At 41.0% G+C, this 15755-nt stretch overlaps 2 protein-coding genes across 51 annotated transcripts in view; one reads left to right on the plus strand and one right to left on the minus strand.

The window, feature by feature from the left end:
- Positions 1-910: 910 nt before the first annotated feature.
- On the plus strand, positions 911-3303 carry LOC6624792 (E3 ubiquitin-protein ligase RNF25). Its single transcript, XM_002049307.4, has 3 exons — positions 911-1060; positions 1127-1198; positions 1269-3303. Exons 1-3 carry the CDS (start codon positions 1053-1055, stop codon positions 2353-2355), a joined length of 1167 nt encoding a protein of 388 aa, XP_002049343.1. The 5' UTR covers positions 911-1052; the 3' UTR covers positions 2356-3303.
- A 956-nt stretch (positions 3304-4259) lies between these two features.
- The window catches only part of shot (dystonin-like protein short stop), a 91116-nt gene continuing 79620 nt past the window's right edge, over positions 4260-15755 (minus strand). For 17 of the 50 annotated variants that reach the window (XM_032437361.2, XM_070209863.1, XM_032437360.2 and 14 more), the window contains 15 exons: positions 15139-15364; positions 13118-15077; positions 12884-13058; positions 12582-12641; positions 11804-11848; positions 11296-11367; positions 10909-11086; positions 10717-10834; positions 10414-10643; positions 10228-10345; positions 8450-8640; positions 7194-7467; positions 6945-7134; positions 6139-6228; positions 4260-5321 (listed from right to left, as the gene is read on the minus strand). In XM_032437361.2, the coding sequence (XP_032293252.1) occupies positions 5180-5321; positions 6139-6228; positions 6945-7134; positions 7194-7467; positions 8450-8640; positions 10228-10345; positions 10414-10643; positions 10717-10834; positions 10909-11086; positions 11296-11367; positions 11804-11848; positions 12582-12641; positions 12884-13058; positions 13118-15077; positions 15139-15364 (4069 nt within the window). In that variant the 3' untranslated portion in view covers positions 4260-5179. Of the gene's footprint in view, positions 5322-6031; positions 6229-6412; positions 6479-6944; positions 7135-7193; positions 7468-7610; positions 7790-8449; positions 8641-10227; positions 10346-10413; positions 10644-10716; positions 10835-10908; positions 11087-11295; positions 11368-11803; positions 11849-12581; positions 12642-12883; positions 13059-13117; positions 15078-15138; positions 15365-15755 lie in introns of all 50 variants that reach the window. The other 33 variants (XM_032437378.2, XM_032437376.2, XM_032437352.2 and 30 more) reach the window with 18 other exon arrangements.

Genomic DNA, 15755 nt, shown 5'->3' on the forward strand with positions numbered 1-15755 from the left:
TCGATTTCAATTCAATTCCTACATTCGATAAACAAACGCGAGCAGCTTACGACGGCGCGCTGTGGTGAAAAGCGTACGAGAAAACAACAACAACTCACCAACCCACCAACCCACCACCCCACCACAGGCACCACCAAAGCACTAAAGCGAGCAAAACCAACACCACCACACAACTGAGAACTGACGCAACCGGGCGGCGGCAGGACTCTTGCATGGAAATTTTTCAATTCATAAATTATTTTGGATAGGATGTCAAAAAAATTCAAGCCCAAAACACAGCCAACCCCTAGCGGCTGCTAAGCTTTCTGTGTGTTAGAGATTGTATATGTGTGTGTGTGTGTGTATGCAGGATTTAAGGGAATGGCGGGAGGTCCTTTTATTAGTGTTTTTAAGAGAAAGAGAACAAAAGAAACAGAGGGAGGTTGAGCAGACGAAAATATATAAGATAATAAAAATAAGTTCATATGTAAGTTTTAGTTTTACGTAACATTAATTATAACAAACATACAATTTAACTGAAGGAAATTAGAAGGAGATCGTAAAAAACAGATAGTTGAACACGCTCTAATAAATTGAATAGTCATAATAGTATACATATGTTAAAGAGCACAATCATAATTCGCTATAGGGCTAATAAGAAAAGGTAATAAATTGGGACATTTTAAATTAGAATTTTTAAAATATTTCTTTGTAGCACTATTTATAATTTCATTATTCAATTATTCAAAAAGTGCGCGAGCCTGTATTCTTAACATTACGGTAACAGCCTGTAACTACACATAGTCGTAGGGTTAGCTCTGCTGTGGCAAACTGGCTGCTAAAGGCTATGTAAACACTTGTTTCGTCTAGCAGGCACTAGATGGCGCCACATAAGCGGCTGTCTCATGTTAGCGATCGCTGTGACTGGCCGCCCTGTCAACGTTGCACTGCGACTGTCCCATTTGAGTTGTTGTTGTCAGGCGCAAAATTTTTGTCTCAATCGATTTTTTTATAATATTTAAGAAATTGGCACTAAACCAAATCAAAATACCCCAACAAAAGTAACAACGAACATGGAGACGTAAGTATCAAGCTAAAATCGAATGAAGTTATTGTTGTTTTTCACATCCCATGCACTTTGCGGCAGTTTGCTAGACGAGGAATTGGAGTCATTGGAGGCGATTCTCATGGACGATGTGACCATTGCGCGAGGTCCCAAGTGAGTCCCACAATTAATATAACCCTCTCACCACATGAATGAATGCTTGGTGCTTCTGCCTTGCTTGCAGCGGCGCTGTGGACAGCATTGAGACCACGGTGCTGCCGCTGACCGGCGAGGAGGACGAGCAGCAATATATTTGCGTAACGCTCCAGGTGCTGCCCCCACCTGGCTATCCGGATGTGAGTCCCACGTTCAAGCTGCTGCGTCCACGCGGCCTGGACGATGGCCGCCTGGAGGCCATACGCAGCGCTTGCAACGCCAAGATCAAAGAGTCGATCGGCCTGCCTGTTGTCTTCGATTTGATTGAGGTGGTGCGGGAGCACTTGACCGGCAGCAATTTGCCCAGTGGCCAGTGCGTCATCTGTTTGTATGGGTTTAGCGAGGGCGATGAGTTCACGCGGACCGAGTGCTTCCATTACCTGCACAGCTATTGCCTGGCACGGCATTTGAATGCGCTGCGTCGCAGCTACCAGGAGGAGTACGACAAGCTGCCGGCTTGGCTGCAAAAGACTGCAGATCCCTTCCAGGCGCTGTGCCCCGTCTGCCGGGAGCACATACACGACGAGTCGGACAGCCTCAAGTGTGCAATGCCGCCCTCCGAGCTGGAGAATGCGCCCGAATTTCAGGTAACACAGGAACTGCGCCAGATGCAGCAGCGCATGTCGCAGCTGTATCTGCAGCAGAAGAGTCGTGGAGCCATTATCGATGCCGAGGCCGAGGCCGGCACCGTTATTGCCATAGAGACCGAAGAGGATGTGCGTCGGCGCCAGCGTCGCGAAGAGGCCGAAGCTGCCAAGAAACTGGCCACATCTCCAGAGGCTGCCGGCAGCACGGCACCGGCCAAGCCCGCCGCCAGCAACTTTGCACCCGTGGTGCAGGAGACGCAGCGTATCCTGCCGGAGCCCACAAACAACAACTATCAGCATCACAATCGTCGGCATTATCGCGGCGGCCGGCGTCATCATCATCATCACCATCATCATCATCGTGGCGAGCGCGCCGAGGCAGCGCATAGCTCGGGCGCAGCTGCCCTTGGTGGAGGTGGCGCAGGTGCAGCTGGAGCTGGAGCTGGCGCCGCAGCTGGCAGTGGCGCCAGCTCTGGTGCAGGCAAACAGCCAAAGGCGCAAACTGCCGGCAGCGGCCATGCCAGGTGACACTGGCGCAGCACCAGGCTGCTGCGGCTTACGATTCCAATTAAAAAAGACGCAGCCCTGACGCTAACAATGCCAATGCCAATGCCCAAGCTGTTGCACCCGCTGCTGTCCTGCTGCTAATATACAACAACAACAACGACACACCCACACACACACACACATACTCACACACACACACACACTCCGCCCCCTTTAAAACTCGCTCCTTTAGTTTGTTTATTTTAATTTGTTTGTGCAACACTCAATTTCTGTGAATTTCTGAACCAACTAGTTGGTTCAGATGACGATTGATGATTGATTGATTGACTTATGTTTAGTTTAGCTGTATGGCGAGCGTGGTTTAGCGAATTTCAATTGATCTATATTGTATATGTATATTTATAACTATGTATTTAGTTTTATGTTTATTATATAACGATACATCTATTTGTATTTGTAAAGGCTTACAAAAGACTTGCGGCATTGTGCCCACGATATTATTGGTTAGGAGAACATTAAGGGCGTTCCGAAATATATGTATATTTAGCAGCACCAACTGGCAGCGCTGGCGTTGACGTACACACACATGCATGCACACACACACACACACACACAAGCACACACTGATATTTACTAAACGCATAAACTGCAATTCGCACTTGAACTTTAGCATAAATGTTTAACTCGTAACTATTTCCCCCCTCAAACGTTCCTTTCTGTGACAGCTTAGCACAAGATACATGACAAAAATAAAATAAAGAGAAAACTTATTGTAAAGTCATCCGTTAGGCACAAAAATGATGGGCACGCCCCAATTATCTGCGCCATTCTAGTCAGTTTCATATGACAGAACCGATATTACAAGTACATAATGCTAGCAACTATAATATACAGACTTACACACACACACATTGTCTGCATTCATATATTTAAATGTCTAACTAATAAAATGTTTGTGTAGAACAGAAATATAGCAATCCAAATGGAGGCAAGGCAAATACTACAAATACCAAATTTCAATGTGTCAAAAAAAAAAAAAAAACTGAAAATTAACATAAATAAATTCAATTCCATTACATAAAACGATATTTTATTTATTTGCAATCCATAAAAACGTGTTATCGAAACAAGTTTGTAGATACAAAGCTTTCCCCAGATTGGACCGAGTCATCGACTTCAAACTTGTATATTTCAGGTAAATATGGTCGGATTTTCGAATGATATAGCCTTTTGAACTCGTACGGACCCCGATTATCGATTTCTATTCAAATATTTCCATTTTGAGATTTTACCAATTTTCATCAAAATGGCAAGGGGTAACATCACAAATTTATCAAAAATGGGGTCTGTTCTGAAATCAAAATTTTTCGATTCCATTCAATTCTATGTAAATTCACGAGATGAACAAGATATATCTTGACATAATCTGACTTAATTTAACCGAGATATAGCCATTTAAAGTTTTTTTTAGTATCTCGGCTAATCGATGTTTCCAACATAATTTTCTTTGATTGACTGAGCAAATTACCAGGCGAACAGAAAACGCTAGCAAATCGACAAAAAATACTTGTTACACTTTTGTATATACACAATAAATGAAAATATTTCTTGAATGTCTGTGACTAAAAACACATGTCAGATTATGTTATTAATTTTTTTTTTTTTTTTTGTAAAGGTTTATTTCTCGTTTAAATTGTTTTAATTTAATAGAATTACAAAAAACGTTGAATGCATTTCTATTGTTTCGTATAACAAAATAATTTAGTATTAGTATTATACAATATTTATATAAAGTTTTGCATTATTTCTCTTTTCTTTTTCTTTTTCTCTTTCACTCTATAATATTAGTTATATGTTCCACTTGCATATAAAAAACAAAAAATAATTATGCATTACAAATTGTGTGTGTGGTTGGTATCTTCTTGTTTTAGGCTTACTAACTAAATATTAATTAAACTTAGAGTAATGACTTTTAGTATATAATTAAATATTTTTTGTTTTTTTTTTTATGCGGCTGTCAAGCTTTACTTTTTCTATTAGTTTCAACAGAACAAAATCAAATTTCTCTTAAACGATTGGGTTTACTTTTTTTGGTCGCATACGCAACTGGCACGCCCACAGCTTGAGCACGCCCACAAACTGGCGATTTTGTGTACGCATTCAGAGACTGCAAGGACTAATGACAGCGCGCAGCGACATTTAATTCGAATGTTTTTTCATTTTCTTTTGTTTTTTTTTTTCATTTTCTGTTTTGTTAATTTTTATAATTTTTGTTTCATTTTTTTTTTTAGATTTTGAATTGGCTTAAGCACTTGGAGTGTATTTTGAATTTTATATAAGTATATACAAATTATAAATTTGGAAATCAATATTAAAGTACAACTAGTATATAGTAGGCATTAAATATTAGTAGTAGCAAAAGGTTCGTAGTAGTTAGTATTACTTGCAAGTAGCTTTCTCAACTTTGCGTGTGTGTGTTTTCTTTATAACGGTTGCTATAAAAACTTATTTTTGCAGTTCTCTAAACTCTCATTTTGTTGAGTTTTTTTTGTGTCTTTTACGCTTAACCAAGATTTGCAAATTTTCTAACGCTGTTTTTTACAAAATACTTTTTGTATAAATTCTCAGCGATTGTTTGAACTGGTTCCTGTTGCTACATTTTCTACAGCAATGTAGTCTCTCTGTTGCGTGTGTAGAGTCTGGCGGGGGTCAGGGGGAAAGTTCATAATTTGTGGTTGATTAGTTGAAAGAACTTCAGTGCGTAGTTAGTTGTTTTAAGATTTTTGTGTTGTTTTTTTTTTTGTTATTTGTTTTTAATTGTTTATTGGCAACTGTTGCGTCCGCCCTAAAGCCGGAACGGTTCACGCTTCTCAGTGGGCGTGGTTCCACGCGATGTGCGTCGCATCGTCGAGCTGAATGTCGGCTCCGCGGAACTCTTGCGCGGCGTCTGCATGCCCGACGGCGTTGAACTGCCGCTGATGTTGCGCCTATGGAAAGGAAGTCCAAAAAATATATAAGTATAGGCCAAGGCACTTGGAAATTTCAATTTAAAAGAAAAACTAGAACAGTTTAACAATTCAATAAACAATATATATATGCGAACAATAAAAGCTAGTCTCGGCGTGCCGAAGATTTAATACCCGTGCAGATATATGAATCCTATTAATATTTGCCCAACTTTTTTAGAGCACACAATTTTATAGTAAAATTCCTGAAGACAAGACAGAAGATCAAATTACCAGATAGTAATAATGGTCATACTTTTAAGAAGATATAAATAAAACGTCTCTTTTAAATTAAATGATTTGAATAACTATCAAAATATTATCTACTTTTTTCAAATCATTTTCTCCAATCCGTTAGCTTACTTCAGCTGCGATTCCCTTAAATCCTTTTTTAAACTTATTAACTATTTTTTAAGAGAAGACACTGAATAGTTCTCTCTACTTATCGTGCGGCTCTATAAAATTGCATTATATGGTGTGAAGTTCTTTACATTCGGACGTTTTATCTCTCTCGTTTTGACTCTCAATCATAATATCCTCTGCAGGGTTATATAACAAAATAGTACTTAAAGCATTAGTCGGAATTAGAAAACAATCCAGGCAATTGCAGTTTGACATGCACTGGTTACAATTGATAACGCAATTTGAAACAATTAACATAAATAAATATATATAAAAATAATAATAATTACTTGCTACTATTTGCTGAATAATTTCATAACTGTCTACAGTGGATGCTTATTTATATATAAGTATATATGCTTATAGCACTCTCTATATATGATATATAGAAATTTACCCCAAGCTGCTTGGATTTGCAGACGAGCTGGTGGGCGATGATGTTTTGGAATCGTTGAGGGGTATCTTAACCGGTATCCGTGATGGGCGGCTTTAGTATATGTTTGTGAATAGTTAGCATAAGTACAACCATTACCAAAATGTATATCTTACGAGCTATAGCTAAAATACTAGCGCTAAGACTTGATTGATTTAACTTAGATTGATAAAATTATAATAATAATAAGATAATGTTATGTTTAGTATTGTTTGTGGTTGTTGTTTTTGGGCATTACCTAGTGGGTTTGAAGCCGAAGCCTGTTAGTGCTGGTATACTGGATGATCTACTCATGCCTCCATTGCTGTTTTTTGCAGTATTTATAATTTTTGATTCAGGCACAAGTCGGTATATTTTTTGGTATTTATTGTATAGTATTTTGATGTTGCAGTTAGTTGCATTCAAGCATTTCAATTTTGATATGATATTTGATTTCAACAAAGCCAATTCGTTTTGAAGGTTAGCGTTTCAATGGTGGTATTTATTTGGTATATTTGGTATTTAATGATTTTTGTTTTTTATATAAGCCAATTCGTTTTGTAAGTAGCATGTAAAATGGTGATTTTGGTATTATGTTGAAAATGTTTTGTTTTTTTTTTTTTTTTTTATATATTTTGTTGGTATTTTTATGTTGTTGTATGAGTTTTGTCAAAAGTTAATGCAGTAACCGAAAATAATTTCAAAAATAAATTGATAAATTAATAAATTGAAAATTAGTTTATCGAAAACCCCCGCTAAGCCCCCAACAGAAAGACAAGACGAATTCTTACCTTGTAGGCGCTGGACTTGCCGAACCGGATGCCGTTTTGCGTGTGATGGTGCTGGTGCCATTCAACCGGCTGCCCGGTGTGGCTGCTGTAGCTACAGACAGACGCGCCGGGCGTGGGGTGGTACCAGTGCCGCTAATGGTGCTCGCAGCGGATGCCTTGCGCTGTGGTATGCGCGATGGCGTGTGATCATCTGCAACGAAAAGGCGTTGGTTCAAATCTGATTGCTTTTCATTTGAATTGAGCACCTACCTGTGCTATCGAGCGAGAGCGTGGAGCCATGGCGTGACGGCGGCTTGGAGCCTTGTCTGCTGAGCGGGCGTGAGTTGGGCTTGGAGCCGGCACGCGATCCGCCTGGCGTCAGACCCGTGCGTGTGCTCGTATAGGTGACCTTGCGCGGCGTATAACGGCCAGAGGGTCCTCCATGGCTGCCCTCATTGTCGCTAAGCGAATCGGGCGTGCTGGCTGAAAGCGAAGACCGCGATGGCCTTGACATCGGTATGGATCGTACCGAACGCTCGCGTACCTGGTGGTGGTGTTGGGTAAACAAAAATGAAAGATTAGTGATGCAATCTTTTGGGGGGGTGGGTATCTATTAGTGCCCCCTGCTAATGGCCCTGTTTCCTGTTGCTTTACTTCCGTCTGCTTCCTCAGTTGAGTTCGACTTACCCAGTGTGTTGTTGGATGACAATGGAGCACATGTGGACTCAGTGGTACCGAGCGGCTGGTATTGCAGCGCACGAATACTGTGCCGCCGGCGCCCATGTGTATGGGAAAGGCGCATGGGACTTGGTCTTGTGCACGGATTTTCTCAAATATTGGCATTAACTCGGCCAAGTGCTCATCAGCTACATATATAGAAATACAATTTTGTTGTTGTTGGCATTTTGCTCAATATAGCTTATAGCTGACTAAACGGTATATGATCATTTAAGCAACTGGCCTCTATACAAAGAAAATTCAACATAACCTCATAATGACTGCACATAACCTCAATGGAACCTAACCTCACAAAGCGCGACAGAGAGCGCGCGCAGGTGTAATTTATCTAGCATTCAACTCAAAATATATGACGCAGCGTAACATAAAACAATTCAAGGAGTAACAAATAAATATTTATAAAAGATATATACGATATACGATGTATGTAGTATAGCAACAACAATACGTTCAATACAATAAATATATATAGAATTATATAAATTCTCATGCACAAAAATCAAGAGTCAGCGCGACGCAGCGGCAGCAGCGAGCGATTATATTTTTTGTTTGAAAAGATGTTTTGTTTTTTTTTTTTTTGTTTTTGTCAACAACACACACAATAAACCCAAAACGAAAGCTCAAAACTTACCTCTCAGATAATACTTATAAAAGCCTAACATGGGATATACACTTAGAGTATTTGGGAATAGTGTTGGGATTGTGGGGGAAATTCATGTTTTAGGGAAATTTTGTTTTCTTCTTATTTCTTTTGTTAACCCACAACTGTCACTGGTTTGTTGATTTACCTTTATGATGGGACCCTGTCCACTCATATATGGCGGCAAGTTGGGGCTACCGGCGCCGCCATTTTGCGAACTGTTGGCAGTTTGGGCAGCATTGGGCGTGGAACGTCTGGACGTAAAGGCGGCCATGCTCTGTGAGACGCCATCGGCCAATATGAATTGCTCGCGTAGCTCAATGTTAGTGCGTCCCTTGGCTGCTCCGTTCAATGCCGGGAATATACCATGTGGTACATATATAAACATATATATATATATTTATACAAATATACATATACATATATTTATATATACCAAACACGCGTTTGTGGGAGCGTGTGCATTTGTTGTTTTGTTTTTTTTTTTTGTAATTTTGATTTTGTTGCAGGGCGAACATATAACAACAACAATAACAACGAAATTTTGTTACCGCATAGTAATTTTCAGAGTTTGGTATTTTGTTGTTGGTATTTTTGTGGTAATTTTTGGGCGCAGGCGAGTGCATGTTGGGCGTGGGCGTGGGCGTGGGCAGCGCAAGCGGATATTTGTGGTACACACGGGTTTACATTTAAATATCGGGCACATTGCGTTATCGTTATCGGTTTCATTTTAATACAAAAAAAAAAACATTTGAAAAAGAAAAAGGGGGAAAACATAAAATTTGATTAGTAAAAACGAAAAACGGTATACAAAATTATTAATACAAAAATTCGAGTATTCAAAAAGTTGGACGCACAACATACAGAAATGAACAAATTTACGCAGCGTGACATGAAAAAGTACAGTTACAGCTAAGTAAGGTCGGCACAGCTGTTAGTTAACAGCCAGCACAACTGTAGCAAGAGAATAAAGCAAAATAAAAGAAAGCATCATGCACTACATAATTACTAAGCAAGTTTTTTTTTTAGATCAAATTTTGGTTAAGTTAGATTCTAGGCAATATAGGTAGTGGTTCGTAACCCAGATTAAAAAATAATACTATATAAGTAGATAAATACAATGTGTGGAATGGGGTAGGGTAAAACGCAGAGTTAACATATAAAAGCAACAAAAATATGAGCATGATTACTAAATGGCAACCCTACACTGTGAGCTTTTCAGTTTTCGGGCTTGAGGATAGGTTTTTGGTTTTTGTTTAGATTCTTGATCTCGTTTGGTTATTGTGTGTATGAGAGGCGTCAAAATAGGCGCCGACTAAATGGCAAAAAATTCTTCAAAAATAAGGCGCACTGTTAATTTCTTATTTGTATTTTTTAAGCAGCTTTTCGACCAAACAAATTAATGAGGTTTTCAAAAATTATGTTTTGTTTTAAGGTTATGTTGTTTTTGTTTTTCTTTTGGGTTCATATGCTAGTAATATTTTTTTAGGCACAAGTTTTCTTTTTAATATATATTTTTATTTGTTGGTTAAATGACCATATCCGTTTGGTATTATTAATATGATATTTGGTATGTTTTAAAAAATGTTTAGCATTTGTAAGAAAAAATTGTATAATTAGTTGTTAAGCACAACTGTACCTATGTTTATGTATGTGAATTAAGAGACATGATCAAAAATGGTTTTTAAAAAGAATGATGCATATATGTTTAATCTAAGGTATAGACAAAATGCATGAGCTGAGATGGGAATGGAATGTTTATGTTTTTTAAAGTTTTGTGATATGGTGGACTACAAAAATTACACTAGAAATAATATGCGATAAATGTATGAAATCCAACAAGATTTATCGATAATTTTCGTGTATGTACGTGTACTAAATATTTATAGAGAGCGTTTGTCTGTTATGTTTGAGTATAGAACTTACCGCGACAAGGATCGTTCTTCTGCAGGAATTCGTCCAAGGCGACCCAGCCGCCACCCACGCGCACCATGACAGTGCTGCGCAGGATGCGTACCAGGCGCAGTTTCTGGGAATCACCAAACTGTAAAGATTAACATAACACACACCGTTAACTGCTGTTGAGTAACTCTTAGGAAAATGTAAACTTACTCTGTATTTGCCTTCGCCAACTTGGAACACACGGAACTTTTGACGACATGTGCAAAGCATGACCAAACGTTTGACCTCATCGTGTATTTTATCGGAATCGTTGGCGGGTTTACGTTCTTGCCAATCGGGGCGCAGAGCGGCAATGAATTCCTGCCAGTCGATGAGACCCTCGCCATTGCGATCAAACAGATCGGCAACAGCCTTCATTTCCAGGCCAGAAGTATCGAATTCTAATAGAAAATGGTTCAAAAATATCATGAGAAAAGCTGCAGAAAGAAAACTATGTTTATTTTAAAAACTTACTCGTATTCAGTATGCCATCGATAAAGACATCGCGTGGTATCATGCCATTGTTATCCTTATCCATTTTCCGGAACAAATCAGTCAAGCGCGATTTCTTGTGGTTCATGTACTTGAGGAACTGCAAATTAAAGGAATTGGAAATTGGAAGTATATAGATTGTTTACTCAGTTCTATATATGGGGAGTTACTTACGCGCTTGCGCCAATCATCCCAGCTAAAGTTGCGAGCACGCTCCACATCCTTCAGATACATGAGATGCTCGTGCAACAAACGCTGACGCTCCCATGACAGCATCCAGACATCGCGCCACTTGTTCCACAAGAGTTTGGCGCGTGGTGAACGGAATTCAAGTTCGGTACCGGTAGAGCTGCTTGGATATAGTTGAATATTATTAATATATGCTTAAGTTTATAGGATAGTTATAAGGCGTATTACATAAAGACAGCTAATTAGATAGAAAAAAACAAATAACGAAACTACAAAATGCTTAATATACACAAAATATTTAACAGAGTATTTAGCATGAGCGCACAGTTTGCGCTGCACTGAATGTTAAATGAAGAGCGGCGGGCCACTTACCTTGGCGAGAAACGGGGGCCATAGTGCGGCAGGCGATCTCTGTCGGGCGTATCACGCGTGGGCGTAACACGACTGTACAGGCGATTTACATATATATATATATATATATATTTTTGATATATTGATGATGCAGAGCAAATATTTAAGCAGCAAGATGCATAGAGATTGATATGAGACAACGTTTACGTAGCGTGATGAAAGTAGAATCACAAAAAAGAGACAAAAGAGAGAGACAAAAACAAAAACGATCAAATAACGAAACAATATACACAAATACACAATGTAAAAGACAAAAATAACGATTATCAAAAATTTGTATATAAATATATATATATACACATAAAATAAATAACATTTCGCAGCATTTCCAAAAATAGTGTTGCATAGAGCCAACAAAAAAGTAAAGTTTGAGAAAAACAAAAGAAATTTCATTGATAATTTTGAAAGTGCATGCACAGTTATTTTTGGAACTATTCAAGAACCGCCCTTAAAAAAGCTGATAACTCACCTGCCCTTGCGTGCGTTGAGTCCTTGATCGCGTGAGCCCTTGAAGCTGTGAAAAAGAGGGTAGCATTTGCATATTAAAAAAGTTGCACAAAACTCAGTGTTGGAAAAAACAAGATTAAGCAACAGTTTTAGCAGCAGTGTGTATAAGCCGGGTGCTGTGAACGAGGCAGTGTGTGCGAGGTGCATGTATTGCAGTGGATACTACGTGGTGTGGTAGATGGTATAAGTACTAACTAAGTAGATAAGTTAGCATTTTCTTGTGAGCTACATAAGGTATTATTTTAAAGTAATGCACAGGTAATAGTTACAAGCTATATACCTTATAAATACATTAGTTCAGGTATAGCAATATCTATAGCCCAGGCGGGGCAGCTGCCAGTTTAGTTAACACAACTCAACTAGCGTGCAGTGGACATAGGGTATAGATTTGCTCTTGTTAAAAAGGATTTCTTTAATTATGAAACAATTTATTTATGTTGTTGTGATGAGCTCATGGTATGGTAGTTGATACAGGTGGGCTTAGCAAACATACTTAGTATGTTAGCTCATTTTAGCACTACATAGGACATAGGATATAGCTATAGCTATATTTAAGCAATGGTTTGCCTGATATTTGAGTTTTTTTTTATATTGTTTAATGTTGCAATGTAAAGCAAAATGCAGTCTTGAACCAGTTGGTAATGTGTGCGTGTGTGTGAGGTAGTGTTGGTAAGCGCATTCGCCTCTTTGTTTTAAGTGGCTTGCAATTTTTAGAGTACAGTATAAAGTAGCTGTCAAACCTTTGACGTCGAAGCTGACCATCGGGCGACTGTTCGCGCAGATCGTGACTGGAGCCACGACTACAGTTGTATATATATATATAGAGTTGTTGTTGTTGCAAGGTGTAGAGTATTTGGTATATTGTGGTATATTTTGGGTAGACGATAGGCAAAAGTTTGTGTGCAAATCGTTGCAGGGGAAAATATTTGATATTTGTAGCAATAAAATTGGTGAAAAATAGCAAAAGAAATAAAAATAAAAAATAAAATAAAATAAAATACTCATATATACAAAAGTCAGATGACAATTTCGAAATACTCACACTGGCGTCTTGCCACTTCGCGATGGTTTGCGCGCGCCAGGAGGCAGTTGTCGAGGCTTGCAGGCGCGATCCACTTCATTCTGGCGACGTGCTGTGTTCTCCATGAACTCCTTGTGATCTTCAATCAATTTCTCAACAGGTGGTATCTCATCCGGCAGCTGTTCGTGCTTCAGATCTATATGAGGAGAACAGAAATAGAAATCGACCAAAAAGCTGCCAATATGGATAACTTACTCAATAGGGTGCCTTCGAGTCCGCTGAGCCAAGCGAGCAGCTCCTCAATGGTATCATCCAGATCCTTGAGCGATTGCAAATGCAATTCCAGCTTCGACTCGCGATTGATGGCCCATTGTCGCACCTCCTCCCAACGTTGCTGTATAATCGATAGCCAGTTCTTGATGATGGGTATGGCATCCGGATAGGCCTTGCCAATAATCTCCTCTGCATACTCGAACGTTTCGCTCTTCTCACGCTCACGCACGCGCAGATCTCGCATAAACTCGGTGTGAATGTCCATCATTTCGCGTGAGACCTTCTCATCATCGGGCGCATTCTTGGCATAGCGCAATTTGTGTTCCGCATGATCCAGCCAATCGAACAGAGCCTGAACGCGTGCATTAAGCTTTTCAGCATCCACCAGAGCCACTTGGAGTCGCTCTCCGCGTTTGCCCACAGCCTTCTGGACCTCCTCCCAAATGGATTGCAGCTCGTCGAGCTGGCGACCCACTTCAGGATTATTGCCCGAACGCTCCAGGTCACGACCGGTCTTCAGCACGCCCTGCATTTGAGCGGAGCGCTTCTGAAGATCCTGTTCAATGTGCTTGTGATGCTCACACAAGCCCTGCACCGTCTCCAGATCACCGTGCACGGGTCCGTTCTCGTTGAGCCGGCTCTTGGCCTTCTTCAGCCAGTCGAGCAGCTCGCCCAGAGCGTCGCTAAACTGTCCGGAGAGCAGCAAGGCCTCCTCTAGTTTGCGCTGACGTTCAATGCTCTTCGACCAGACACGAGTCCATTGCTCCTTTAGCTCCAGCAGCATCTTGTCCAGCACTGGGCGATCGCCCTTTGGTGCACGCTCCATGAGGTTCTTGCCTGTGCGCATTGTGCCATCGTAGACGGACTGCTTGGCGCCCAGCTGGCGATGTGTTTCCTTTAGCTTGCCAATGTATTTCTTGATCTTTTGCGGCTCCTTAGAGGCGGTTGCTTCTTCGATGATTTGATCCAGCACCTGTTCGGTTTCCTGCAGATACTGCATCATGCTATTCCAGGCATCATTGAACTCACGAGCCTCCTTGTAGCCATGATCCAGAGCACGTGTGCGCTCTGCCGCTTTGCTGACCACACGCTCCCAGCGATGCTGCACTGAGACGAGCAGATTCTTGATAAGAATCACATCCTGCTTCTGACTGAAGTATTTAAGATGCGTGCCCTTTTTGTCTAGCAGCAGCATAGCCTCACGATGTGTGCTCACATCCTTTTGCAGGACCTTGTGCTCCTCCATCTGGGCTTGAATGGTCTCCAGTACGCGCGAAACGGGCTCAGCATTGGAAAGCTGCTTCTCAGCCTGGGTGAGCCACTCGACAAAGGCCTGAAGTGTCTCATGGAATTCGGTGGCCTCCTTAAGTGCAATCTCTAGTTTGATCTTTTTATCGGATGCACGCGAAACCACCGCATCCCAGCGTTGTTTCAGTGTGCGCAGTGTATGCTGCAGATTACTGGAGGAGACCTTCATTTGGTTCTGGCGCTTAATGTACTCCTGACCCTGCGCCTGTATTGTCTCAACCTTGGGTCTGTTTTCTTCCAGCTCATTGTAGACCTCCATAAAGCGTTCCAGCTGCTCGGTCGCTGTCTCTGGCAGACCACCCACCGGCTTGCTGGCACCAATCACGGCATCCACATCGCCCAACCAGCCCAATATGTCCTGGACCTCAGCAATGTAGCCTTGAGCTTCGCGCAGAGACTCCTCCAACTCGTGCTGGCGATCGCTGGCATTTTGTAACAGTTGCTTCCACTCATTGTTTAGCTTACGCAGCTTCTCCTGCGTCGTAGAGGCCTCCACAGAACCCTTCTCTGTCTCAATCAGCTGGCGTCCGGCATCGTTGAGAGTGTCCACTGAGTTCTGATGCGCCTGTATATCATTGGCCAGCACCTTAAGCTTGGCAAGCTCAACCTCAAGTAGTTGCGGATCGCCGGGAATCTGCAAATAAGACACGTAATTAGATTTTGGCCAGTTGGAAGCTACTCCTTCGCTATCTTACCGGTTTCAACTGATCCAATGTGCTGTCTGTTTTGTTAATCCAGACCAACAGCTCGTTGAGTGCATGCTGGAATTGTCCCAAATGGAGCAGCGCATGCTCCAGCTGCTTTTGCCGATCGACCATGCCACGCAGCAATGCCTCCCAACGGCGATTGACTACGGACAATGGCTCCCTTATCGATGCCGCCTGCTCCGGCGAAGTGCGTTCCGTTAATTCCACAGCTTGTCTGTAATTGGTCAAGAAAGTATTAACATGCGTTGTGTATGGCTGGTGCTCAAGATGCAGGCAGAACGCAACAATAATAATAAAAACTGGCGGCTTGCCGGTGCACATGCAATTGCGACTTTGGAACCGCTGGCTCCAGTGGCTTTTGGCGTAAATCATAAGAAACATGCGCAAAGCACATTAGAGATCACAAATCAGAGATCGGGGATCACAGATCAGACATTACAGATCGTAGATTATAGACCAAAGATTGAAGATTAAAAATAAGAAATTTTATAGAAATCACAGATCTCTGATCGCTGATCACATCTCATTTCACATTTCACATCTCACAATGCAGGCTCTTAAATGTACACAACAATTACGAACGAACAATAGAGAACGTACGAAAT

This window comes from Drosophila virilis, chromosome 5 (assembly GCF_030788295.1).
Source record: "Drosophila virilis strain 15010-1051.87 chromosome 5, Dvir_AGI_RSII-ME, whole genome shotgun sequence".
Taxonomy (NCBI): Eukaryota; Metazoa; Arthropoda; class Insecta; order Diptera; family Drosophilidae; genus Drosophila; species Drosophila virilis.